This window comes from Galeopterus variegatus, unplaced genomic scaffold (assembly GCF_000696425.1).
Source record: "Galeopterus variegatus unplaced genomic scaffold, G_variegatus-3.0.2 Scaffold4075, whole genome shotgun sequence".
NCBI lineage: Eukaryota > Metazoa > Chordata > Mammalia > Dermoptera > Cynocephalidae > Galeopterus > Galeopterus variegatus.
Window position 1 is genome coordinate 151043 of NW_007730186.1, and position 27950 is coordinate 178992.

The following is a 27950-nucleotide window of genomic DNA, read 5'->3' on the forward strand; positions in this document are numbered from 1 at the left end:
CAGTTGCACTTTCTATTACTCTGGAGTGGGCTTTGAGAAGGGAGATTTCCTCCTCTTTTTCTGGGCTCTGCAGGTGACCCTCCTTGTGTTGATGCAGTTGAGTGGAAGGTGGGCCACTTTCTCAGTGGCTGTGGCTGCTACTGTGGCAGTGAGCCACCCTTGTAGTGGCCATAGCTGTTGTGGTGGCTGTAGTGGACCACCTGCATGGAAGCAGTGTTCATAATGTGCTCCAGCCTTCTGTTGGGTGGCAGAGGGTGCCCATGGTGCCTGCTTATTAGGTATGTTATAAGCCCCCAAATACATTACTATAATTTATACCTTAAACAATTATCCTTATTAAAAACTTTAAAATAACAAAAAATAGAAAATGCTTTTATATTTACCTGCATTCTTACCATCTCATGCTCTTTTCATTTTGACATCTAGAGAAAATTTTAAAAGAATCAAAGTCCTTGCTTAAATAAGACACTTTCTTTATGATCAGAACTGTTATTTTCAAACCTTTGATTGAAAACTCTTCTAATGATAATTTAAGCTCTCCCACATGGTGTGACTATAGTAGGTATAAATTAAAATAAATGAGAGAATTTTCTTATTTTCTCACTTGGCTCTTAGTTTATCACATGAAAAAATGTACTCCATGGGAAATCTCTATGGTTACAGTCCAGCATTGGTAAAGAAGCTTAGGGGCTGTGGATGGAATCTAGATCTGCTTGAAATCTTCATCCAGAGAGCTCGAATCTCTCCCCTCAGAGACTCTAACCACTACAGTCTTTAAACTGTACCCAACCAAAGCTTCATCCAAGGAAAATTTCCCCCAATATCTTCTCCCCACCACACCCTATTCTCTAGTTAGAGAAAAACTCAGGGCTGAATCAATATTCTCAGACATTTCCATCCAGGTGGAGTGAGAACCTTCAGTAACTACATCCACAACCCAGCTTGAAACCACACCTTCATAAATATTAGTCATATGTGACTCAGTCCTAGACTTTCAGAAAGAAGAACTCAAAGTCTGTGGCTCTGGCATATTGAAGAATTTATTGGTCTCAGGGTATTCTCAGGAAGGGGCACTGGTGCATTCTTTGAAGGTTACCAGACAATGAGAAGTCCAGTAAAGGAATAATCTCCACACCAGTGCTACAAGAATATCAACATTTATTTAGTACTTCTTATATGTGAGGAACTTTATTAAGGACTGAGTGCTCTTAAGGTCACAAATAAAGGCAGAACTTGAAGGGTCAGAAATCAAGTCAGTCATTGGGGTGTAGAACACAAGAATTGAGAAGGAAAGCTGGGACTGGAGTTTGTAGGGCAGCTGGAATTCAGATCTCTTCTAAGTCCTTTTCTTCTCAGAAATTTTGTCACCTGCAGCAAGACACACACAGTTATTGTCGTGACTCTATGCTCATACCCACCTTTTCCACCCTCTTTATGTATGATCCCCCCTTTCTCTGCACTGTTCAGGTCCCAGGGAGAAGGTACATGTGCCCTGGTCCTCCAGATGAGCAGCAGTTACCAGTCAAGGAGTACCCTAAAGTGCTCTGATTTTACCCCCAAGTCCCAGATGCATTCCACATGCTCCATGTCTCCAAAATATCTGAGAAGGGAAAGGACCATGTTACTGAGGTCACAGAAGAAGCTTAACTCTAGAATGATGACAATGAGGGAAGGATAACTGCCCACATTGTGTAAAACTGCTCTTTGAAAGGATTTCAAAAGCAGTGCATATTTTCTCATATGACCTCTGTTGAACATCAGACACTCCCCAGTACTTCTTCTTGAAATTCATTACTTCTTTGGCTTATGCGATAACATATTCTCCTAATTCTTCTGCCTCTCTGTTTTTTCTCCATTTTCTTTGAATACTTCTCCTTTGATATTTTGTTAATCATGTATTTTGCATTAATTTTCTTTTTTAAAGATATTTCATTAAAATATGATTTGTTTTGATACTGAGTTCTTTGGTAACCCCCTAAATTTTGCACCTACGTGCATTCCACACTTCACCCTAGTCCTAGCCCTGCTTTCCATACTACCTCTTAACATCTGGCATTCTTCATTCTCTTCATTTTGGTCTTCTCATTCTAAACAATCTCTTGAGACCATCTCATTTTCTTCCATATGCTCAACCATGACTTATATTTATGGATTACTGTCAAAGTTATCTCCAACCTAGGCCTCTTCATTTAGCTACATATACCCATTTCCAACTGCTTACTGGACTCCCCACTTAGTTGTCTCACAGACACATCCAACACAGCATGTCAAAACCTAAGCCCTTTATTGTTCCTCCAAACCCACTCTGCTCTTATAATTACTATCTCAGTACAATGCACTCCCATTCAGTCTATCACCCTGGACAGGGGACTTTATCCATCAGTGACCAATCCTGTAGATTTCAACTCTACTATATCTCTCAAATTTGTCTTCTCCTTTATATATTCACTTTCATTGGTGGAATCCATGTCTTATTATTTTTCAACTCTCCTAGCCTTTACATTACCAACAGAGTTATCATTATACATGTAAATCTAATCATGTCTGATCAAAATATCCACAGTTATAGGGTAGGTTGCTGGTCACACTGTCAAATTCCATTCTCAAATCTACCAGTTATTATATCTGTGATTTTTATAGAGGTTATAAAGTTTCAAAATGTGTATTCTCCTTGTAAACTGGGAACAATAACAGTGCCTATTTAAAATGATTGTTGAGAGGATTCAATGGCATTATGTAGTAATGAATTTGATATTGTTCCTGGTATATAGTAAGAGCTCAGTAAATGTTAGTAAGTATCATGTAATTCTCTCACTGAAAATTATTTGGTGACTTCACAACTACTTTCTGCATAAAATTAATGCAGAGCATACCTGACACATATGGGCCTCATAAAAGAGGTTCTCTGCCTAGCTCCCCAGCCTTCTGTCATGCCCCCAACATGCACCCCACTTCATCACAGCCGTGGTGAACCCCTTAACGGAATATGTTCCTTTGAACTGCTGTTTTTTTATGTGTTTTTTCCTCTGCCTTGATGCCTTTCCTTACTTTTCTTAAACATACTTATTTAACAAGATTTATGCACTTACTCTTCCTAAAAGTATTTTTTAACCTTGCCCAAACTCTGTTGGTTTTACCTTTTCTGTGCTACTATGGCTCCAATTATTATAACATTTGGCATACTCCATTCTAACAATTGTTTTCTGTTTTTGTACTCCCTGGCCATGGGAAAAATTTATTATTATATAAGAATACAATGATATAGTTACATAATATAATGATAACTTCTTCCTCAGGGGAAAGAGAGAGTGAAGCATGTATCTAATATTCAGGCCCTTCAGTACACTGCCCCATGGGCTGGATTCTATCTCACCTCACAAACAGCTCTGACAGTCATAGTTTGAATGCCTTAGGGCAGTTAAGAACAAAGAAAAGGGGGCAGGTGGTTTTCTGCAGTTCTTCAAGATTGGAAAAAAGGCACAAAGCCTGAGGTTTCTTCCCCAAGAGGAAAGAAGAAGAGTAGAGCATAGCCTCCAACATCCAAATATTTCCCTTAGCTGCCTGAAGGACCAGTTTCCATATCATATTACCAGAGTTCTGATGAACTGGCATAGTTTAATGGGGGCAGCTAAGGAAAAGGAAAGAGGGCGAGCTGCTTGCTGCATCCAGCAAAATTCTGTGATACTGGGAAGAGCAACAGAACTTGAGGCTTCTCCACAGGGAAGGAGAAAGAGGAGTGGAGCATGTCTTTAACATCCTTGCCTATGGTATAGCAGTCAGACACCACAGGGAGAAAGAAATTTTGGATTTCTGGGGTAAAAAATCCTTGTAAATTTCTACAATTAGGAATCCCCATGTACAAGTCCAGAGAACATACATCCATAGAAAAATTCTGAGAGACTCCCAATCTCTTTCAGTGGTCTGACTTGTAAAGGTCTTTCCCTTTTGAAACAATTCCATAAAGACTGAGAGAGGTGGCTATTTCTTAAATTGTGCAGACACCAACACAAATCTACAGGGAACACAAAGAATCAGGAAAACATGGCACAGCCAAAGAAACAAAATAATCCTCCAGTAACCAACCTAAAATCTCTGACTTGCCTAAAAAAAAGAAAGCAAGACAATTATCTAAAAGATGCTCAGTGAGTCATGAGAGAACAAATAGACAACTGTATAAAATCAGAAAAATGATACATGGAATAATATGAAAATATCAACAAAGATACAAAAATTATAAAAAAAGAACCAAATAGAAATTTGAGGGCTGAAAAAATACAATAATTGAACTGAGAATTTCTTCAGAAGGGTTTAACAAGAGACTTGATCAAGCAGAATCAAAGACAAGTAATTTGAAATTATCCAGTCAGAGGAGGGGGTAAAAACAAAAAAAAAAACAGTGAAGAAAGACTATGGGACATATAGGACACTATCAAGCAAAATAAATACATATTATGGACATCTCAAAAGGAAAAGGGAGAGAAATTTAAGAAAGCTTATTTAAAGAAATAAGGTCTGAAAACTTCACAAATCTGGGGAGGGAAATTAACACTTAAATTCATAAAGCCCAAAGAATCACAAGTAGGATAAACTCAAAGAAGTCTACAGCAAGACACATTATAATCAAATTGTCAAAAGTCAATTTTGAAAGAATTTTGAAAGCCACAGAGAAAACCCATTCATCAGATACGAGGGAGCCTCCATAAAACTATTAGTGGATTTCACAGGAGAAAATTTTCTTGCCGGAAAAGAGAGGGGTGATTTATTCAAAGTGCTGAAAGAAAAAAACTGCCAACCAAGAATACTATATACAGCAAAATTGTCCTTCAAAAATGAAGAGACAAAGATTTTTCCAGACAAACAAAAGTTGAGAGCTTGGCACCACTACACTGGCCTTACAAGAAATGCTAAAGGCAGTTCTTCAAGTTGAAATAAAAGGATGCTAAACAGCAACCTGAAAGCATATGAAAATACAAAACTCACTAGAAAAGGTAAATATATAGACAAATACAAAATACTATATTGTTGCAATGGTAGCAGGTAAATCATTTTTAATTCTAGTGTAAAAGTTTAAGGACAAAAGTATTAAAAATAACAATATTACAAAAAATTGCTAATGGATACACAATATAAAAGATGTAAATTGTGTGGGCCGGCCTGTGGCTCACTCGGGAGAGTGCGGTGCTGATACCACCAGGGCCACGGGTTCAGATCCCATATAGGGATGGCCGGTTAGCTCACTGGCTGAGCGCGGTGCTGACAACACCAAGTCAAGGGTTAAGATCCCCTTACCAGTCATCTTAAAAAAAAAAAAAAAAAAGATGTAAATTGTGACATTTATAACATAAAGTGAGGAGAGCAGTAAAAGTGTAGAGTTTTTGTATGTGATTGAAGTTAAGTTGTTATCAGCTTAAAGTAAACTGTTATAACTATAAGATGCTTTATGCAACCTTTGTGGTAATGACAAAGAAAATACCTTTGAAAGACATAAAGAGAGAGAGAGAGAGAGAACAGAAATGTCCACAGCAGTCTGCATTCCCACCACAGATGCCTACAATCCTAGGTACAAGAAAGGCTCACAGCCCTTGCAGGCCATGAGCCCAACATAGGGAGCTGCCCGGAGTCTACACAACTGCATTATTCTAGAGGGGGAATTCACACTGAGTATCCCCCACCCTGGCTGCCACAGCATGTTGCCATTTGGGGACTGGAGCCAACACCAGAGTACAGCTCGCTGTGGAATAGCCCCAGCATCTCCACATCCCTAGAGCCCTGCCTACATCCCAATTCACCCACCAAGATGGCTGCAGCATCACACCACCAGATGGACCCAGTGGTGCAACCATGACCCCAGTACCTGAAACCACACAATGCCCTGCATCTCAGGGAACAGGTGATCCAACACTACAGCAAGACCACCACCAAAACAAAGGGAGCTGTTGCATGCACTCTCTGAGCCTGGGAGCTGATCTCTAGCACTCCTTGCCAACTTCAGTTGGACAGCTCTCCAGGGGCCTGGTTTCCTCACATGAACTCCATGACCCCACTCAGGGTTGCCAACTCCAGAGAATGAGTTGCTGAGCACCCCAGTGCCTCTCCCAGGGGACCAAGGTCCCACCCATTGCCTGGCAACCCTACCCACTACAGCAAAGAAGTGGCCAAGAGCCCCTGTGTCTCTCCTGGGAACCCAAGACCCTGCCCATAGCCCCAGCAACCCTGCCCAGGATTGCCCACTCAGTGAAGAAGCTGCCAAGTGCCACAGTACCCAGGAATCTGAGGTCCTGCTTGCCCCCTCTGGGAACTCTAGCCACTCCAGCAAAGCATCTGAGCATCTCTCACAGGGGCCCCAGGTATTATACACAGCCCTGGTGACCCCACCTAGGGTCACCCACACCAGCAGAGGAGCATCAAAGCATCCCAGCAGCCCCTCCTGGGAGCCTAATGTACTGCCTGCAGCCCCATTACCCCTGCCTAGGTTTTCCACTCCAGTGTGGCAGCTTGTGAGCACCCCAGAACCTCTCCTGATGACCCAAGATCACACATGTGGCCCCAGAAATCTGTCACCCATTTCAGCAGAAAAGTTGCTGAGGGCCTCTGCTTCTCTCCCAAGGACCCAAAGACCTATCTGCTCCCCACTCCACCCCTGGCAACCCTTCCCACTCCAGCAGAAGAGCAGCTGAGCACCCCAGGGTCTCTCCCAAGGGCCTGATATCAAGTACCCAAGTCCCAGCAACCCCACCCAGGGTTGTCCATTCCAGCAGGGGATACATATAGTACCCCAGTGCTTCTTCTGGGGCTCTAAGATTTCACCCACAGCCCCAGCAACCCATCCACTCCAGTGGGGGAGGACAAAAATCATATTGTAATAGATGCAGAAATAGCATTTGATTAAATTTGACATTCCTTCATGATAAAAACGCAACAAATTAGGTATAAAAGGAATGAACCTCAACACAATAAAAGCTATATATGACAAAACCTCAGCTAACATCACATTGAACAGGGAAAAGTTGAAATCTTCCCCTCTAAGAACAAAAATGAGATAAGGGGCCAAGCCCATGGTGCACTCGGGAGAGTGCGGCGCTGGGAGCGCAGCAGCGCTCCCGCCGTGGGTTCGGATCCTATATAGGGATGGCCAGTGCGATGCGCTCACTGGCTGAGCGCAGTGCGGCTGGTCACAAAAAGGACAAAAAAAAAATGAGATAAGAATGCCTACTTTCACCACTCTTACTCAGCATGATACTGGAAGTCAAAGCCAGGGCAAATAGTCAACAGAAAGAATGGGCATCCAAATTGGAAAAGAAGTCAAACTGTCCCTGTTTGCAGACAACATGCTTTTATAGAAAACCCTAAAGATTCCACTAAAACACTCTTAGAACTGAGAAACAAATTCAGTAATCTTGCAGGATACAAAATCAACATGCAAAAATCCAATAGCATTTCTGTACATCAACAACAAACTAGCTGAAAAAGAAAAAAGAAAGCAATCCTATTTACAGTAGCTACCAAAAAACGAAAATACCTAGGAATAAATTTAACCAAGGAAATGAAAAATCTTTACAGCAAAAAATACAAAATACTGATGAAAGAAATTAAAGAGGAAACAAAAAAATGACAAGACATCTGATGTTCATGGAATAGAAAAATATTTTTTAAATGACCATACTACCCAAAGTGATCTACAGATTCAATGCAATTCCTATGAAAATGCCAAAAAAATTCTTCACTAAAATACTAAAAACAATTCTGAAATTTATATGGAACCACAAAAGACCCTAAATAGCCAGAGCAATTCTAAGCAAAAAGAACAAAGCTGGAGGCACTATACTACCTGACTTCGAAATATACTACAAAACTATATAATCAAAACAGCATAGTCCTGGCATAAAAATAGATGCATAGACCAATGGAACCAAATAATGAACCCAGAAATAAATCCACATATCTACAGTCAACTGATTTTCAACAATGGTGCCAAGAACATACACTGGGGAAAGGACAACTTCTTCAATAAATGATGCTAGGAAAACTGGATATCAATATGCAAAAGAATGAAACCAGACCCCTATCTCACATCATATACAAAAATTACCTCAAAAAAGGATTAAAGACTTAAGTATAAGATCTGAAATTATAAAAGTACTAGAAAAAAACATAGGGGAAATGCTTCAAGACATTGATCTGGACAGAGATTTTATGGGGAAGACTTAAATAGCACTGACAACAAAAGCAAAAACTAGACAAATGGGACTACATCAAACTAAAAAGCATTTGCACAGCAAAGGAAACAATCAACAGAGTGAGGAGACAACCTGCAGAAAGGCAGAAAATATTTGCAAGCTATTCATCTGATAAGGAATTAATATTCAGAATATGCAAGAAATTTAAACAAACTCACCAATTACAAAAAACACACAAATAATTAGATTTAAAAATGGGCAAATGACCTGAATAGACATTTCTCAAAAGAAGACATTCAAATGGCCAAATTATAAAAAAAGCTCAGCATCACAAATTATGAGGAAAGCAAATCAAAATCACAGTGAGAAACCATCTCGCCCCAGTTAGAACAGCTACTAACAAAAAGACAAAAACATAACAAATGCAGGTGAGAATGCAGAGAAAAAGAAACACTTGCACACTGTTCATGAGAATGTCAATTGGTACAGCCATTATGGAAAACAGTATGGAGGATCCTTTAAAAACTAAAAATAGAACTGCCATATGATCCAGCAATCCCACTACTTGGTATTTATCCAAAGGAAAGAAAATTAGTATACCAAAGCAATATCTGCATCCCCATGTCTACTGCAGCACTATTCACAATAGCCAAAATATGGAATCAACCTATGTGTCCATCAACAGATGAGTGATTAAAGAAAATGTGGTATATATACACAATGATATACTACTTAATGATAAAAAAGAATGAAATCCTGTCATTCACAGCAACATGGATAATCCTGGAAGTCATTACATTAAATGAAATAAGTCAGGCACAAAAGATAAATACTACATGTTCTCATTCATATATGGGAGCTAAAAATTTTGAGCTCATAGAAGCAGACAGTAGAACCGTGGTTACTAGAGCCTGGGAAGGGTAGGGGGAAGGGAGGAATAGAGAGAAATTGGTTAATACACACAAACTTAACAGCTAGATAGGAAGAATAAGTTCTAGTGTTCTACAGTAGGGCTAGGTATCTATAATTGACAATGTATTCATTGTATATCTTCAAATGGCTAGAAAAGAGTTTAAATGATCTCAACACAAAGTATGATAAACACTAGCAATTGTAGTGGACTGAATTATGTCCCCCCAAAACTCACTGAAGCTTGCATTGTGTCCCCCAGGTTTATGTATTAGAATCTTAGCCCCAACTGTGACTGTTAAGAAGGTGGGAAATCCTATTATGGTAATCGAAAGGTGGAGCATCAAAGAGGTGATTGGATTATAGGACCATGCAGTAGTGAATGGATTTAAAATGGTGGTCAAGGGTACAGTTCTGAGGGCTTTAAAAGAGAAGAGTTTGTCTTTCTCACTCTCTCTACTCTCTCTGCTTCCACCATCTTGCAATGTGAGACTCCTGGGTCACTGTTTCCATCACCAGATGGACTTTGGACTTCCCAGCCTCAGAAACAGTAAGCAATAAATTACATTTTCTTTGTAAGTTACCCAGTTCCAAGTATTTTGTTATAAGCAATGGAAATGGACTAATACAGCAATGATGGATATACTAATTACCCTGATTTGAGCATCATAGCATGGGGCCAGTAGCACAATGGTTAACACATCTGACTATGGATCAGAAGATTCTGAGCATCATATATTGTATACATGTATTAAAATATCACTTGTAACCCATAAAGATGTATAATTTTAAAATAGATTTAATAAATAAATAAATATTTTTAAAAATAAAAAGAGAATGGAATCAAAGCATATCTCTACAAAAAATCAGCATATTTAAAGGAAGACAGCCAAAGAGAAAAAGAGGAGGAAAGAAATATAGACAGAAAACAATGAACAAAATGGCAGTAATAAGTCCTTACCTATTAATAATTACTATAAATATAAATGGAATAAACTTCCAATTAAAAGACACAGAATGACTGATTGGATTTTTTTAAAAAACGATCTAACTATGTATTGTCTACAAGAGACTCTCTTTAGATTTAGAAGCACACATAGGCTGAAAGTCAAGAGTTGGAAAAAGATATTTCATGCAAATTGTAACCAAAAGGCAGCAGGGGTTGCTATACTTATATCAAACAAAATAGATTCTAAGTCAAAAACTGTCACAAGTGATAAAGCCCTACTGGGGTAAGAAGCTGATGAACATGGGTATAGGGTACTCATACTAGGGAGTGTTCAACAGTGGTTCTCTGGTGTCTGTGACTCCTCTACCCTGGGACTCATTATTTCCAGTCTCCTTAAATTCTCTCAAAGTGGACACAAAAAAGGCCAGGGTTTCAGTCTCTCCCTGAAACATATTACTAGCAGGGTAACTGATATCATGAGCCTTTAAGGCACAATACCTAGACAACTGTGTAGTATACCCACTACATAAGAAAGAAAATAAAATGAAATTTTTATACTATACGGACAGGAATTATTGGAATAAGCACCAAGATTTTTAAATAATCATAATACATATTCTCCAAAGAAATGGAAGTCATTATTAATATGAAGCAGAAATTTTAAGTTTTTTTGAAAGCCATGCTTGAAATATTAAGTTAACGAAATATAGTAGTTTAAAATTTAAATAATTAGATGTGATAAATAGCAGATAGATACATCCAAAGAATGAATTGGTACATAAAATAATTACATGAAAGAACTCTCCAAAAAAGTTGTAAAAAATGATAATGTTATAGAATATACAAAATAAAAGCTAAGCTAAATGGAGGAAAGAAGTATAAGTGCCAATCCTTGGAGAATAGAAGATCCAAAGAAAGAAAAGTATAAATAGCAGGATGAAGATATTTGAAGAAATAGCCATAAATTTCCCCAAAGTTAAAAAATAAGACATCATAATAAAAGGATTCATAGAGTTTCAAAGAGGATAAGTAAAAACCATTACACAGAATCATTATAGCTAAATTTCAGAACATCAAAGTAAAAGAGAAAATTCTAAAAACATCCTAAAAGAAAGAGCATATCATGTACAAATGGGCAAGAATCAAATTGACAGCAGACTTCTCAACAGCAACAATGAATACAGGAAAATTAGGGAGTAATATTCTCAAAGTGAAGAAAAAGAAATTTGAAAACTATACACTATATACTGGAAAATTGTCATTTACATGTAAGGGTGCCAAAAAGGATATTTCTCAGTATACAAGGTCTCAAGGGCTTGTTACACAAAGATCCCATTTAAAAACATTCCTGAAGTAAGTATTCAAATAAGGGGAGAAATAACTTCAGGAGATTCTGCAAAAGATATGAAAAGTAAGAGACAGTAAATGACTTATTAATTTTTATTATTTTCTTGTATACATAATTCAGAAGTAAAATCCTATTGACAAGAGTATTTTTATTCAAAATCAGCATGGTGGAAGAGGAGCAGGGCAGGTCTATGTGGCTGAAGCCAAAGAGACACGAGAGTATGTAAAGCTCATTTTTTTTGCTTGTTTGTTTTTTGTGAAGAAGGATAAATTTTATTGGTTTAAGAACTCAAGTGGAATAAAAAAATAATGTGAATCTTAAAATGAATGACAGCCACCTTATAAATAAAATCAAATGTATAATTTAAGCTGTGCAAAGAAAATTTTGATTTATTCAGTGGAAACCTAAACAAGGGGAGAAACAACAAAAAAGTACAGTAGATGAGCATATTAAATAAGATGGTAAAAATTTAATATAAAAGTAACTAAAGAAAATGCAAAACAGTTTTGTAACATACCAATGAAAATGCAAATTCTCAGACTGCATAAAATAAAACAAGAACCAGGCATATGATGTCTAAAAAGACACAGTTAAAAAAAATACAGAAGGATTAGAAATAAAAATATGAAAAGTATATACTAGGAAAATATGAGCCAAAAAGAGGCTAATGTAGCAATCTTAACTTCTGGCAAATTAGAATTCAGAGCAAACATTATTATAAGGTACAAAATCAAGCATTGCATACTGGCACAAGAAAAAATAAAGATATAACCATTCTGAAAATATATGCACCTAACAATTAGGCCTCAAAATATTTTTAAAAATAACTGACACAAAGTGAAATGAAATACTTAATTCAACTATTGATGCTAGTGATTTTAATATATCTTCAAATCTGATCAAACTAACAAAAATGGCAGAAAAGAAGTTTTGAAATCAGATATACAAATGGTAGATAGATGGATAATAGATACACAGAAATGCTAGAGCAATACTTTAAGAAAAATTTATATCTTTAAATATACATATTAACAAACAAGTAAGAGTAACTAAAAATGATCTAAGAGTTTAATTTAGAAGGAAAAAAAGGAATAGAACATACCCAAAGAGGGCTGGTCAGTTAGCTCAGTTGGTTAGAACTTGGTGTTATAAAATCAAAGTCAAGGGTTCAGATACCCATACCAGCCAGCCACCAAAAGGGGGAAAAAAAAAAAAAAGCACAAGAACATATCCAAAGAAAAAAGGAAATAATAAAGGGCAGGAATTGATGAAATAGTAGACAACCGAAAAAACTATAAAGAAGATAAACAAAACAAAAAGGCACATATTTGTAAAGATTAATAGGACTGACAAATTTCTGACAAGACAGAAAAAAAGCAAATTCTGACCAGTTCAATTTATGATACACTAGTATATCCGTGATTCCATAACAGGATAATAACTATACACAGGCCAAAAAAACTGTAAGATTAATTCAATTATGACCATAGAAAAGAAAACTGTACATAAAATATTAGCTAAAGAAAGTCAACACTATATTTAAAAAAGAATTAATCATCATCAAGGTGAGTTTATTCCAGAAATGTGAGGATGGTTTACTATTATTATAGTTTATCTGTAGTGTGATTTACTTCATTAATAAACTAAAGGAAAATCTATGATTGCCACAATCAAAGTAAAAAAAAATTGATCGAGTTCAATGAATAATTGTAATTTTTTAAAACCTAGGAAATTAGGAAATAAGAAATACAATCATGTGCCGCATAGCTATGTTTCAGTCCACAATGGACCACATATATAACAGTGGTCCCATAAAATTATAATGATGCTGAAAAATTCCTATTGCTTAGTGACACTATAGCCATCTTAACATCATAGCACAATGCATTACTCACATGTTTGTGGTGATGCTGGTATAAACAAACCTACTGTGCTCACTGCCAGTTGTTTAAAAAGTAAAAATTAAAATAAAAATGTTTTAAAGTATAAAAAAGTGTCAAAAGGTTACTAAAAATTAAAAAGTTTATAAAGTAAAAAAGGGTGAGCTAAGGTTAATTTATTATTGAAGAAATAAATTTTTTTTATAAATTTAGTATAGCCTAAGTGTACAGTGTTTATAAAGCCTACAGTAGTGTACGATAATGTGTCAGGCCTTCACATTCGCTCATTACTTACTCACTGACTCACCAGAGCAACACCCAGTTCTGTAAGTGACCTATACAGGTGCACCATTTTTTATCTTTTATACCATAACACTAACTGACTTTAAGCTATACTACAAATCTATAGTAACCAAAACAGCACGGTACTGGCATTAAAAACAAACACACAGACCAAATGGAACAGAATGGAGTACCCAGAAATTAACCCATACACCTACAGCCATCTGATCTTTGACAAAAGCACCAAAAACACACACTGGGGAAGAGACTGCCTCTTTAGTAAATGGTGCTGGGGAAATTGGACATCCATATACAGAAGAATGAAACTAGACCCATACCTCTTGCCATATAAAAAAATCAACTCAAAATGGATTAAAGATTTAAATATACACCCTGAGACAATAAGACTCACAAAAGAAAACATAGGGGAAACACTTCAGGAAGTAGGATTTGGCATAGACTTTATGAATAGGACTCCAAAAGCACGGGCAACTAGAGGTAAAATAAACAAATGGGATTACATCAAACTAAAAAGCTTCTGCACAGCAAAATAAACACTTAACAGAGCAAAAAGACAATCAACAGAGTGGGAGAAAATACTTGCAAAATATACATCTGACAAAGGATTAATATCCAGAATACACAAGGAACTCAAACAACTTAGCAAAAAACAAGTAACCCAATTTTAAAAATGGGCAAAGGACACAAGGAACTCAAACAACTTACTTGCAAAATATACATCTGACAAAGGATTAATATCCAGAATACACAAGGAACTCAAACAACTTAGCAAAAAACAAGTAACCCAATTTTAAAAATGGGCAAAGGAGCTAAATAGGTATTTCTCAAAGGAAAATATACAAATGGCCAACAGACACATGAAAAAAATGTTCAACATCACTCAGCATTTGGGAAATGCAAATCAAAACCACTTTGAGATATCATCTCATTCCAGTTAGGCTAGCTAATATCCAAAAGACTGAGAATAATAAATGTTGACAAGGATGCAAAGAAAAAAGGAACCCTCCTACACTGTTAGTGGGACTGCAAAATGGTGCAGCCTTTATGGAAAATGGTATGGAGTTTCCTCAAACAATTACAGATAGATCTACCATATGACCCAGCTATCCCACTGCTGGGAATATACCCAAAGGGATGGAAATCATCATGTCAAAGGGATACCTGTACTCCTATGTTTATTGTAGCACTATTTACAATAGCCAAGAGTTGGAACCAGCCTAAATCCCCATCATCAGAGGAGCAGATAAGGAAAACGTGGTATATCTACACAATGGACTACTACTCTGCTATAAAAAAAAAAAATTAAATACTACCATTCACAGCAACATGGGTGGACTTAGAGAAAATTATATTAAATAAAATAAGCCAGGCACAGAAAGAGAAATACCACATGTTCTCACTTATATGTGGGAGCTAATAAAAATAAATAAATAAATATGCAAACAAATAAATGAGGGGGGTGAGACACAACAATCACAATAATTCCTTGAACTCGTTAAGATTAAGTGAACAGATATGATGTTGGTGAGGGGAAGGGGAGTGAGGGAGATGGGAAAGAGAAATTGGTAAAGTGACACGAAAATCAACTACGTTATATATAAATTTTTTAAATAAATAAAATAGAAAAAAGCTCATAGAATAAGAACAAAGAAAATATTTTATACAGCTGTATGACGTGTTTGTGTTTAAAGCTAAATGTTATTATAAAAGCGTCAAAAAGGTTTTTAAAATTAAAAAGCTTGCAAAGTAAAAAAGGGTGAGCTAGGGTTAATTTATCATTGAAGAAATAAATCTTTTTTATAAATTTAGTATAGCCTAAATGTACAGTGTTTATAAAGTCTACAGTATCATACAGTAATGTCCTAGGCCCTCATGTTCACTCATCATTCACTCAATGACTTACCAGAGCAATGTCCAGTTCTGTAAATGCCCTTTGCAGGTGCACCATTTTTTATCTTTCATACCATATTTTCACTGCACCTTTTTTATGTTTAAGTATACAAATACTTACTGTTGAGTTAAAATCGCCCTCAGTATTCAGTACAGTAACATGCTGTACAGCTTTGTAGCCTAGGAGCCACGTGCTATACCATACAGCCTACGTGTAGTGGGCTGTACCACCTAAGTTTGGTTAAGTACACTCTATGATGTTCACACAAAGATGAGACCACCTAATGACGCATTTCTCAGAACACATCCCAGTCATTAAGCAATGCATGACTGTAAATAAAACTTTCTTAATTTCTTAAAAGACATATAACAAAAACCTACAACAAACATTATATTTAATGTAGAAAATTAGACCCATTTGAGAGCAGAATAAGATATGAATAACTACTGTTGCTGCTACTCTTCAACATATTACTAAAGATTATGGTGAGTGCAATAAGAAAAGGAAATAAGGCAGATCCAATCAAGATGGTGGAATATACAGTCCCCAGAGTCACTCTCTCCCACAAATCAACCAATTTACAGCTATAAAAATGTAACATCAGCCAAGCCGGGGCCGCTTGAGCTCAGGGGAAGAGGAGGAGAGACGTACAGAGTTCATGAAGGCAGGAGAAACTACGATGAGAGAAAGAAAAAGCTACTTTGAGCATTTTGGGCCATGGCTGCTTTAAGGCTCAAGCTGCTGAGCGCCCGGAGCAGGAGCCGGCAGAAGCCGCAGCTGTGCCCTTCAGATGGAGTTACTTGGAGGCAGCAAGAGAGAAGAGGGCCTTGGCGGCCCCCAGAACAGCAAGATCACTAATAGGGTTCACGTGGACCCACGCAGGAGCGAGGATCCAGAACAATTGAAAAAAGGGAGCCACTCGGAAGCCAGTGAGTCATCGCAAGGGACTGGCGCATGGCCCATCCCATGGGAAGGGTTTGCAGCACGGGTGGTGGGGGAGACGTGCCCACCAGGGGAGCACTGGGGCACAGCAAGGACAGCTGATCTGCCCCCCAATGAGCACAGGACCACTCAGAGGAGACTGGTCAGGAATGCAGAATTGCATGGGGTGCAGTTTGATGAAAAAACTCAGGCCCAAATCAGAGATTCTACAGAACACAGATCCACCGGGTCTCTGGAGAGCCGGAAGTACCTATAAGGTCAACCATTAAACCCTGAGCTGCACAAAAAGCCTTCCCTAGGGAAACAGCAGCAGAGTAGCAATATAAACAACCACACAGCTCAAGTACTGGTTGCCACAGGAAGTTCCCCCATGTTAGAAGCAAAGGACAAAAAATTAGTTCCGGGCCAGGCATACCACCAGCACCGTGGGGTCGGCCTGGGAACTGGAGGCTAGGATCTGGGGACCGGACCCCACTCCCACTTACAGGCAAACTGTACCAGTGCATTGGGGACAGCCTGGGGACCTGAAGAATGGAGAAGAGGACTGGACACCCCTCCCACAACAAGGCACACCACGCCAGCACCTTGGGGCCTGTCTGGGGACCCAAGGCAAGGAGAAGGGGAATGGACCTCTCTCCCACAACCAGGCACACTGCGCCTGTACCTCAGGGCCCACCCAGGGACCCGGGACATGGAGAAGGGGACTGGACCCCCTCCCACAACCAGGCACACTGAGCCAGCACCTCGGGGCCAACCCAGGAACCCAGGGTATGGAGTTGGGGACTGGACCTCTCTCCCACAACCAGGCACACCAAGCCAGTGCCTCGGGGCCCACCCACGGTCCTGGGGCATGGAGAAGGGGACCAGACCACCCTCCCACAACCAGGCACACCACGTCAGCACCTTTGGGACTCTCCAGAGACCCGAGGCAAGGAGAAGGGGAATGAACCTCTCTCCCGCAACCGGGCACACTGAGCCTGTGCTTCAGGGCCCACCCAGGGACCTGAAGCATGGAGAAGGGGACTGGACCGCTCTCCCACAACCAGGCACACTGAGCCAGCACCTCAGGGCCGACCCAGGAACCCGGGGTATGGAGTTGGGGACTGGACCTCTCTCCCACAACCAGACACACTGAGCCAGCACTTCAGGGCCCACCCGGGGACCTTAGGCATGGAGAAGGGGACTGGACCCTTCTCCCACAACCAGGCACACCATGCCAGCACATTGGACTCCACCCATTGACCCAGTGCATGGAGAAGGAGACCGGACCACCCTCCCACAACCAGGCACAACATGCCAGCACCTCGGAGCCCACCCAGGGACTTGGGGCATGGAGAAGGGGACTGGACCTCTGTCCCACAAGCAGGCACAAAAAGCCAGTGCTTCAGGGCCCACCCACAGTCCCGGGGCATGGAGAAGGGGACCAGACCACCCTCCCACCACCAGGCACACCATGCCAGCATCTTGAGCTCTGCCCGAGGACCCGAGGCAAGGAGAAGGGGAATGGACCTCTCTCCCACAACCAAGCACATTGCGCCTGTACCTCAGGACCCACCCAGGGACCCAGGACATGGAGAAGGGGACTGGACCCCTCTCCCACAACCAGGCACATGGCGCCAGTGCCTTGGTCTCTGCCCAGGGACCAGAGGCAAGGAGAAGGGGACCAAACACACCCCACAACCAGGCATACCGCCAGTGCCAAGGAGCATGCCACAAACAGCAACCCAATGTGGGTGGCCCACCACAGCCACCACAATAACCATGGCTGCTGCAAAAGCGGCTAGACACCACAGCCACCACGCAGATGGTCCCCCAGTCACTGGAGTGCATTGACACAAGAAGAGTCACCAGCAGAGACAAAGAAAAGAAGAAGACATCTCTTTCCACAAAGCCCATTTCAGAGTGACAGAAGAAGCATCTGCTCTATGATAATATTGGGGGACCTGATCACATCTCTCAGCATTGGACAGATCATCTAGGCAACAAGTTAACAGAGTAACCATTATTCTTTCAAAAGGAGAGAAGAAATCTAGGCAATTAGAGGGGGAGGGGAAGGGAATAGGGGAAGGGGAGAGATTGGACAAGGGGCATAAAGAATAATTACGATTTGTAACAATATATATGCTAGTAATACTGATTTAATCAACATATCTCAATGTTCAACCCAAAAAATATGTATAATCGATTTTGATTCACTAAATAAAACAAATTATTTTTTAAAAAAAGAAAAGGAAATAAGAGGTATAAAAATTTGAAGAGAAGAGAAAAAAACTGTCATTATCTGGAGATGAGAGAATCATTAACCTGGGAGGGGAAACAGAATTACCAAACAAATTATTAGCACTATCAAGACTTCAGCAAGTTCATTAGATACAAGAACAACTTCTAAAAATCAAGAAATTTTTCTATGCCAGAAATAATAAAATTTTATGAATCTGATACCACTAATAGTAACAAATACTATAAAGTGCTTAAGAATCATCTGAATGAAGAATACATAGGCCCCTATGGAAGACATTTTGAATGCTATTAAGAGACATAAAAAATTTTTTGATAAATTAAAAGGTATTACATACTTTTAGATGAAATGATTTAATATTATAAAGATATTAAATCTCCCCAATCTATAATTTCAGTACTATCCCAATAAAAATTCCAGTTAAAATTTTTGAGACACTTGATAAACCTAATAAGTGTGTGTGAGCAAAGAAAACAAAAGAAATGAGGGAATTTGTCCTACTAGATGTTAACATACAAAAAATGTCATAGTAATCAAAACACTAGAATACTGGCACAAGAAGAGACAGAACACTGGAAAAAAAAATAGAGCTCAGAAACAGACCCGTCTGTAATGGGAACTTTCATTATTATAAAGAGGCACCACAAACTTGTGGGGAAAAGGTGACCAATTTAGTAGTTGTTAGGAAAACTGACCCACTATATGGAGAAAAATAAAACTTGATCCTCATCAGACACAAAGGTGGATTCTAGAGGAATTAAAGAACTAAATGTGAAACTTAAAACTATAGAAGATTTTTAAAAGGATATCTTTGAGACCTCAATATAGGGAAGACTTTTCTTAAAAAATCACAAAAACAAATGCATAAAATAAAAATATTGATGAATTTGATTACAAAATATTAAGGATTTCTGTTCAATAAAGGAAACCAAATAGGAAATTGCCTGAAGTCAGATTAGGAGAAAACCTTTGTCTAAAACTGACAAGGGTCTACTAGCAAGACTATGCAAGGATCTCCTACAAATCAATAGGAAAAAGATAGAAGCCTGCAATACAAAAATGGGCAAAGGATGTCAGCCAGCAATTTACAGAAAAGAAACCCCCAAGTGGCTAACAAACATAGAAGATAGTCCCAATTATATACAGGCAATTAAAGAAATGCAAATTAAAACAGCATATTCCTTTATGTGCATGAAATTGGCAAAAATGGATAATGTCCACTGGCTCCACTACTAGACTACAGGCTCTTAGGGAGTTTGGACTTGGTCTTCGTCTTCATAAAATAAGAGTACAGGACAGTGTTAAGCAAACAGTCTTGGATCCAGACCTCCTGGGTTTGAACACTGGCTCCTCTACTTCCTAGCTGTGTGACCTTGGTCAAGTTGCTTGATGTCTCTGTGTACATAAAACATAAGTATCTCTCATGTGTAAAGTGGTTGCAATAATAGGACCTATCTCATAGAGCACTTGTGAGGATAAAATGAGTTAATAAATGTAAATGCTCAGATCAGAATAATGCCTGGGAATTCAAGTACTCAATAAATTATCAGTGTTGTTATGCAGCTCCATGACTTTAACCCACTGAGAAATCAATGCACTCTTATCAAATTGAATTTTCCCTTCTCTCCTTATACACTACAGATCCCAGGCTCCCTCCTCTTTTCCTCTGACCACATCCTAAGACCCTCACCTCCAGAGTAACTCACAGAGGCCCCCGGGCCTGGGGGTCATGACCAGAACGCAGAGCCTTTATGATGATGATGGTGCCAGCAACGATGCCCACCAGGCCCACCACCAGGCCTAGGGTGCAGACCACAGTCTCCATCGTCTCAGCCACCAGGATAGGCTCCTGGGCTTCTGGGGGGAATGAAGAGATGGGTCAGCAGGTGCAGTGTGGGGTGGGCTGAATTGGGATGTGTGGGGGCTGAAGGTTACAGACCATTTGATGGATAGGGAGGAATGAGACCTTGCAAGCAGGGAAAACTGGTGCAGAGGGCAGCAGATCCTGGGAGAAGAGGGTGCCAGGGAGCTTATGGAGAGGAAAAAAGGCTCCATACCCCAGTGCTTGAGGAGAGGATCATCCAGGCCCCAGTGCTCCACTTTGCAGTCATAGACGTCCTCAGCTGAGGGCACGAAGGTTAGGTAGAGGAACTTGCGGAAGCTATAATCTGTTCTGGGCAGGAAGAGGCTCTCAGCAACACCTTCAGTGACCGGCTGCCCATTGCGCAACCATGTGACATTGAGCACAGGCGGGAAGAACTTGTCAATGAAGCAGATGAGCATGTTGGGCTGGCCCAGCTCCACAGGCTCCTTGGGAAACACAGTCACCTCAGGAGGCTCTGGGAGGAGACAGGACCTGGTGAGTCCCCTGTTCTGGGATGGATTACAAAGCCTCCACCTTTGGTGTGTCATCTATCTCTGGGTTCCTGAATCAGAGCCAGGAGTCTCAGTGCACTGATCAACCTCACTCAGCCCAACCTTTCTCTTGAGTGAGAAGGGAAGATGCAAGCCCTCAGCTCTACTGGAATAAGCCCAATGCCACTACAGGAAAGAGGGTCACTCAGCAGTGGGCTCTGGGTCTCCCATTCTAAGTGGTCAGAGGGGCCCTCCCATCCCTTCCCAGTTGGGCTTCAGAGGAACAAGCAAAGATAGGCAGTACCATTGGTGGCCTGGGTGTGGTTGGAACGCTGGATCAGTACATTCAAGTTGTTATTCAATATAGCGATGTTGGCCAGCCCACCCTGAGCCTCAAAGGCAAAGGCTCGGCCAAACTCCGGCAGATGCCAGACGGTCTCCTTCTTGTCCAGATCTACGTAGAAGAACTCATCCTTATCAAACTCAAACATATACTCTCCTGATGGTCTATTCGTCTGTACAAACACTGCATTGCTTAACTCGTGGTCTGCTGCATAAGAAAGTAGAGAAAGATATGACAAAATGTAAGTATGAATATGCAAGTGATGAAGACCAGAGAATGAATAAAGATTTATGAACAGAAAAAGGCAGAAGTAAAGAGGTCAAAGGAAGGACTGGGATAAGAAGGAGTAACACCAAAAAGGAGATAATGAAGAGCATATGAGAGCAGTTATCAAAAGAAATGAGGGAGGAACAATATGAGAAGAGTCAAGGTGCTTCCTAGTCTTTGAAAGTCTAGGTATCCTGACCCTACAGAAATACCAATAATAACAGTGACAACATTTGTTTAGCATTTACTATGCACCAGGCATCATTCTAAATACTTTACATATTTTACTCATTTAATTGTCACAATAACCTTTTGATGCAAATACATAATGTGCTATTTTATAGGTAAGGAAATGCATGGAGGTTAAGTAACTTGGTTAAGATCATGTAGCTGTCAGTGGAAGTAGTAGAAAGATTTTTCTCTTTTTGTAAGATCCCAATTCTTCTAGGACCACAGATATAAAATTATTTTTAGAGTCATGGGGAGAGGGCAGGAATTTTATTTTTCTTAGTAAAGAGAGAGAAAGATAGAAAATTGAGGAGGAGAAGAAAACATCTTTCAAGTTTTAGTGTTCCTTACAGTCTCTAAGTTTCTGTTTTAGTTTATGAACATGAAAGTGCAGGATATATAGCTTTGTTCCTAATATTTTTAATTTTAGACATATTAAATTCAGAAGTATAGTACAGTTATTTTGGCATTGATTCTAAACATTAGTTCTGAATGTATGTTTTTCATTTTTATTTTTTTTATAAAAAGGAAAGACTTCAGGGACTTTAAAATTTCCTGTGAGTTTTAATGCACTTATTATTCCATTTTTAAATTATTTAAAGTCACAGGAATATTAACCATTAAAACATTAATATAAAACAAAAAAATATAAAAAAATAAAAATTAAAAAAATAAATGGAACTACAGGTTGTTGCTGAATTTGAAATACTTGTGGGATTTAATTTATCTTTTTTCTTAGTCTATCAGTTTATAAAAAGAAGAAGTAGCAAGGACAAAATAAAAGAAACTATCAACATTAACTAAAGCAATGAAAATATGAGCATTTATGGGTGTAGAATAATAGATATATAAGAGTGAAAGGTTACTTTAGGGTTTATCTGGTATAAACTGGTTAAATAAAAATTACAAGAGGACATTGTTTTAGAATAAGCTCCTGCACTATGCCCCAACAGACCAGACTAAAAATCAAAATGGAGTCACCCGTGCTAAAGTTCCATGTCACCAAACTGAAACTAAGTTGTTAGCTCACCTTCTGAGAAATGAGAAGAGATAATAGCTGATAAGGATTGAATTGTGTCCCCCATGTTATATGTATTAGAAGCTTGATCCCCACTACGACTGTTGGGAAGGTGAGAATTCCTATTATGGTAATTGAAAGGTGGGGCCTTGAAGAGGTGATTGGATTTTGACGACTATTCTTAGTGAATGGACTGATCCATTCACTGAGTAATAATGACGACTATTCTTAGTGAATGGACTGATCCATTCACTGAGTAATAAATTGATAGATTAATGGTGGTCATGGGTATAATTCTTAAGGCTTTAAAAGGAGCCAACTAAGAAGGTTTTCTCTCTCTCTCTGCTCCACCATGTGACACCTTGCATTGCTGTAGAGTGACATCACCAGATGAGTTCCCTGGACTGTAGATTTCCCAGCCTCTGAAACTGTAAGCAAAAAATATTGTTTCTTTGCAGATTACCTATTTCCAGGTATTTTGTTATAAGCAACAGAAACAGACTAATACAATAGCCAATTTTCCAAGCAGACCAGATTCAAACTTCAATCAACACGATAATGAAGTTCCCTCTGTTTTAATCCTTACAACAAAAAGTAATCTGAAGTAACCTGATGTTAACTAATCAGTTATTTCTCTATTGTTCTGTTTCCCTGTTCCTGCCTTACAAGTGAATTAGCTTTAAAATAACCAATCCACTTTTTGTTGTTTCTCCTTTCTTCAGCCCGCTCTATGAAACCAACTTCCTCTGCTCAACTCATTTGAACACTTATTCTGTTTCATGGAATTAACTGTTGCCTAATTCTAGAATCGTGACAAAGCCAATTGAGATCTTTAAATTTGTTGTAATTTGGTCCTCTGACAGTCCCGACTACCAATGAAGGAGACTGCTGACACCCCTGAGACCCCTGAGGAACACAGGAAAGGTGTCACTAACTGCTCTTTTGCAGGGGGGATCTTCTGTCTCCCTCATGGAGCCCCGAAAGTTTAAGTCCCTCTCAGTTCTGAGCTCTGTTCTCTTGTGCATTTGAGCATACTAATCTCTTTGGCTTTGGGGGTACCAAGGGCTAGTTTGTGCTGAGAGAGCACTTGACCATGGGGTACCAAGGGTTAGTTTGCGTTATGGCAGTGAACATGACCTTTTGGTTTGCGGTAACTGACAAGTCACTGGCAAAAAAGCTGAGGTTTTTAAAGTCTGATGGCACCTGCACTAAGTGGTTATTACTGCAGGAGGCCTCTATTTCTCTTCTTTTCACGTACTGAGATCTCAGAATGAAAGCCATCTCAGCTCTGAGAGGCCCAAGACCTAACCTAAAAATGGGATCCCTAATTTCTAAAGATCTGGGCACTCTGCCCTCTGGTACACCTGCCTTTTTCATGTATAAGAATTTTGGCCCCAGAAGCTGCAAATATTTACAAAAGTGGCAAAATCTTACTAAAGGTAATTCAGAATTACAATGGCTATTATGTGGAATGTTCCAGATAACAAAACCATTCATCTAAGAAGTGCACTTGAATCCCAAGCCTCTCAAATTAGGGAGAGAGAATAGGATTGTTATTCTAACTGGCATTCAGAAGCCTCAAAGAGTAAACAGGATTCTAAAGTTGCTTTTTAAAAAAAATCATTGGGAAGAGCTAATAAAAAGCTAAAAATGCAAGATATTGCCTATACCAAGGATGGTAAAACTTACCTGATTGAATGTTCACAGTCTACTAACTCTCTGTCTGAATTGCCTTTCTTCTCTGAAAAAATAGTTAAACAGTTTCCTTGTAAGATAAAACCAACCAAGAATTCCTCACTCCAGTCAGAATGGTTATTATCAAAAAGACAAAAGATAACAAGCACTGGTGAGGATGTGAAGAAAAGGGAACCCTTACACACTGTTGGTGGGAATGCAAATTAGTACAGTTGTTATGCAAAACAGTATAGAGGTTTCTCAAAAAATTAAAAATAGAATGACCGTACGGCCCAGCAATCCTACTACTGGGTATATACCCATATATCCAAAAGAAATGAAATCAGTATATCAAAGAGATATCTGCACTCCTGTAGAGAATACTAACATTTATAAAGCAAATGTATTTCACAGGGCCTAGCTTCCAAAGCCCTGTAATTTCAGGTATAGCCTAACTTTTTAAAATTACACATAAAAATATTAAGCTTGCAAAAGACAGGAAACTTTCCCCAGGCTAAAGTCTCTGTTGTAGATAAAGAATTGTAACACAGAAAAATTGCTGGTTCCAAGGGCAGATGTCCTTGGTGCAACTAAACCTAATGACTGTTGCCATGACAATTATCTTACTGTTCTTTTTGTAACTACCTATGTTCCTTTTCTGTAACTTTCCTGCCTAAAGAATAAATACGGAAAGAAGACCAGAGTTCAGTGTTAATTTTTCCAAGGAATGCCTCTCTTGAGGGTTCCTGGAAAATTAACCCCTTCAGGGCTTCTCACTGCTCAGAAGAAATGTGCTTTGAGTGATCCTTTTTGTGTCTCTGTCACCCTGGGGGAGAGGTGACACACTCCTGTGTTTATTGCAGCAATATTCACACAGCCAAGATATGGAATCAAACTAAGTGTCTGCTATGGTTTAAATGTCTTCTCAAAACTCACTGAAGCTTCATTCGCCCCCGCTGTAACAGTGTTAAGAGTGTGGGAAATTAGACTATGATATTTGGAAGATGGGGCCCTTAACAGGTGATTCAATTGTGAATACTATGCCTTCATGAGTGGATTAATCTATTCATTGAATAATGCGTTAATGGTTTAATGGGTTATCATGGGTGTGGACTGGTGGCTTTATAAGGAGAGCAAGTGAGCATGTTGAAGAAATGCTCTTCTCCCTCCTCACCATGGGATACTTATCACCATGGGCTCTGTAGAGTCTCCCCACCAAGAAGAAGACCCTTACCAGATGTGTCCCCTAGACCCTGGAATTCCCAGCCTCCAAAACTGTAAGAAATTAACCTCTTTTCTTTACACATTACCTAGTTTCAGGTATTCTTTATAAGTAACAGAAAATGGACTACTAATACAGTGTCCATCAATGGATGAATAGATAAAGAAAATGTGGTATATATATATACACAGTAGAATGCTATTCAGTCATAAAGAGAAAGAATTAAATCCTGTCATTTGAGACAATATGGTGAACCTGGAAGACATTATATTAAGTGAAATAAGCTAGACACAGACATATACTGTACGATCTCAATCGTATAAAACCTTTAAAAGTTGAGTTCAAAGAAGTAGACAGTAGAATGGTAGTTACCAGAGGCTAAGGGAGTTAGGGGAAGAGGGAGTTGGGGAGTTGTTGGTCAAGAAACACAAATTAAATTAGATAGGAGAAATAAGTTTAAGAGAGCTGTTACACAGCATGGGGACTATAGCTAATGATGATATATTGTATTCTTGAAAAATGTTAAGAGCAGATGTTGTGTGTTCGCACCACAAAAATGATAACTATGTGAGATAATGCATATGTTAGCTAGATTTAACCATTTCACAATCTATATATATTTCAAAACCATGTTGTACACAATAAATACAATTTTACCCGTCAATTACAAATAAATAAATAAAGGGGGAGAAGTCATTGTGTGTAGAAGTCTGGGGAATGCAGAGTATGATTATCAGAATCTGGTCTGGACTTAAACCTTGGCTCTTTAACTCTTTAACCTTAGAAAATGTATCAGTCTTTTTGAGCTTCAGTTTTTTCCAGCTTTGAAATGGGGGTGCTAATATCTTCCTTGAAAGTTCTTGTGAGATGTAAATGATGAAAGAAACTAAATAGGAGTCTACTAAATTGTGGCTGCTATTGCTATGATTATCACTAGAGCAAGAGGGAAAAAAGGTGAACCGTGGGGCCGGCCCGGTGGCGCACTGCTACAGTGCGCCGCTTGGGAAGCGCGGTGGCGCTCCCGCCGAGGGTTCGGATCCCACATACAGACCGGTGCTCACTGGCTGAGCGAGGTGCGGGAGCAACACCGAGGGTTGCGATCCCGTTGCCGGTCACGAAAAAAGACAAAAAGGGGGGGGAAAAAGGTGAACCTCACACAAGAGAATGAAGAAGAGAGAAAGGCGACAGCAAGGAAAGTAGATCAATGAGTCCCTAAACTCTCTAACTCCTAGAGCAACTACAATTCATGGTAGCCTGTCCACTCTCTCACATCCTCCTGAGCACTCACCCTTAATGGCCCCAGCTCCTTGGAGACTCAGCAGGAAAGTGAAGGACAGGGCTCTCAGGATCACATCTTTGGTCTGGAACATTTTCTCTTCAGGGCACACGTTGTAGGGTCTACAACTGATGACTGTAAGCACAGGAACAATAATGAGGAACTGGGGCAGGGAGGAGGCAGACGATAGCTCTGAAATTGTGGGCTCTATTACCCAAGAATTGCCCAAAAGGGCAGAAAGGAATCACGGCTAGGCTCAACCAATCAGAGAAATAATACAGCTGACACTTTTGTTACTGGGTAAAGAGAATACTGAAAGGGGCCGGGGAGGAGATGAGAGAATTTTCAGGAAACAGCATGCAAGGGACTCCAATTCATAGTGCATTTTCAAAGTTAGAGAGAGAGACTTAAAAAGACAAGTCATACATTCTTCTGACAGCAAATATTTTATCCTATGTTCTGTTGTGTGATAGAGTCAGTCTTCCTCCATTTCCCATACCCACCCCCACCCCAAACATTCAGATTATCTTTGATGTTTCTGTCCACTATTTTCTTCTAAATGATTTTTTAAAATTATTTTGTCAAGTTTACGAAAATATTTTCCTGGTATGTAGGGATACATGCACTATCTAACAAGAAATATAATTTATCTTTCTCTCAGACCCACCTTTCTTTTCATTTAATTTTTTATGTAGAAATTTTATGGTTTCCATTTAGAAGTTTTAATTAACTTGCCTGAAGTTCCTGGTTACTTTTGTTAGTAAAATTTCTGGATAATTATTGTACTATACAGATTTCCTATTATTTGAGTTTTCCTGGTATATAAGCCATCTGCAAATAATATTTTTCTCTTTAAATTACTACTCATTTTATTTCATTTTTATATAAGAATATCTAATACAGCATTACATGTGGTAACAATGGGCACC

General features: G+C 39.2%; 1 protein-coding gene across 2 annotated transcripts; it reads right to left on the reverse strand.

The window, feature by feature from the left end:
* Positions 1–1022: 1022 nt before the first annotated feature.
* LOC103602259 (HLA class II histocompatibility antigen, DP alpha 1 chain-like) lies at positions 1023–27212 on the reverse strand. 2 transcript variants are annotated; one of them, XM_008586672.1, is made up of 5 exons: positions 27034–27212; positions 21298–21543; positions 20696–20977; positions 20329–20495; positions 1023–1368 (listed from the first exon to the last, which is right to left on the reverse strand). In XM_008586672.1, exons 1-4 carry the CDS (start codon positions 27113–27115, stop codon positions 20341–20343), a joined length of 765 nt encoding a protein of 254 aa, XP_008584894.1. In that variant the 5' UTR covers positions 27116–27212; the 3' UTR covers positions 1023–1368; positions 20329–20340. The 2 variants fall into 2 exon arrangements, with proteins under 2 accessions (XP_008584894.1, XP_008584893.1); XM_008586671.1 differs by having other exon boundaries at positions 21298–21540; positions 27034–27207.
* Positions 27213–27950: the final 738 nt, after the last annotated feature.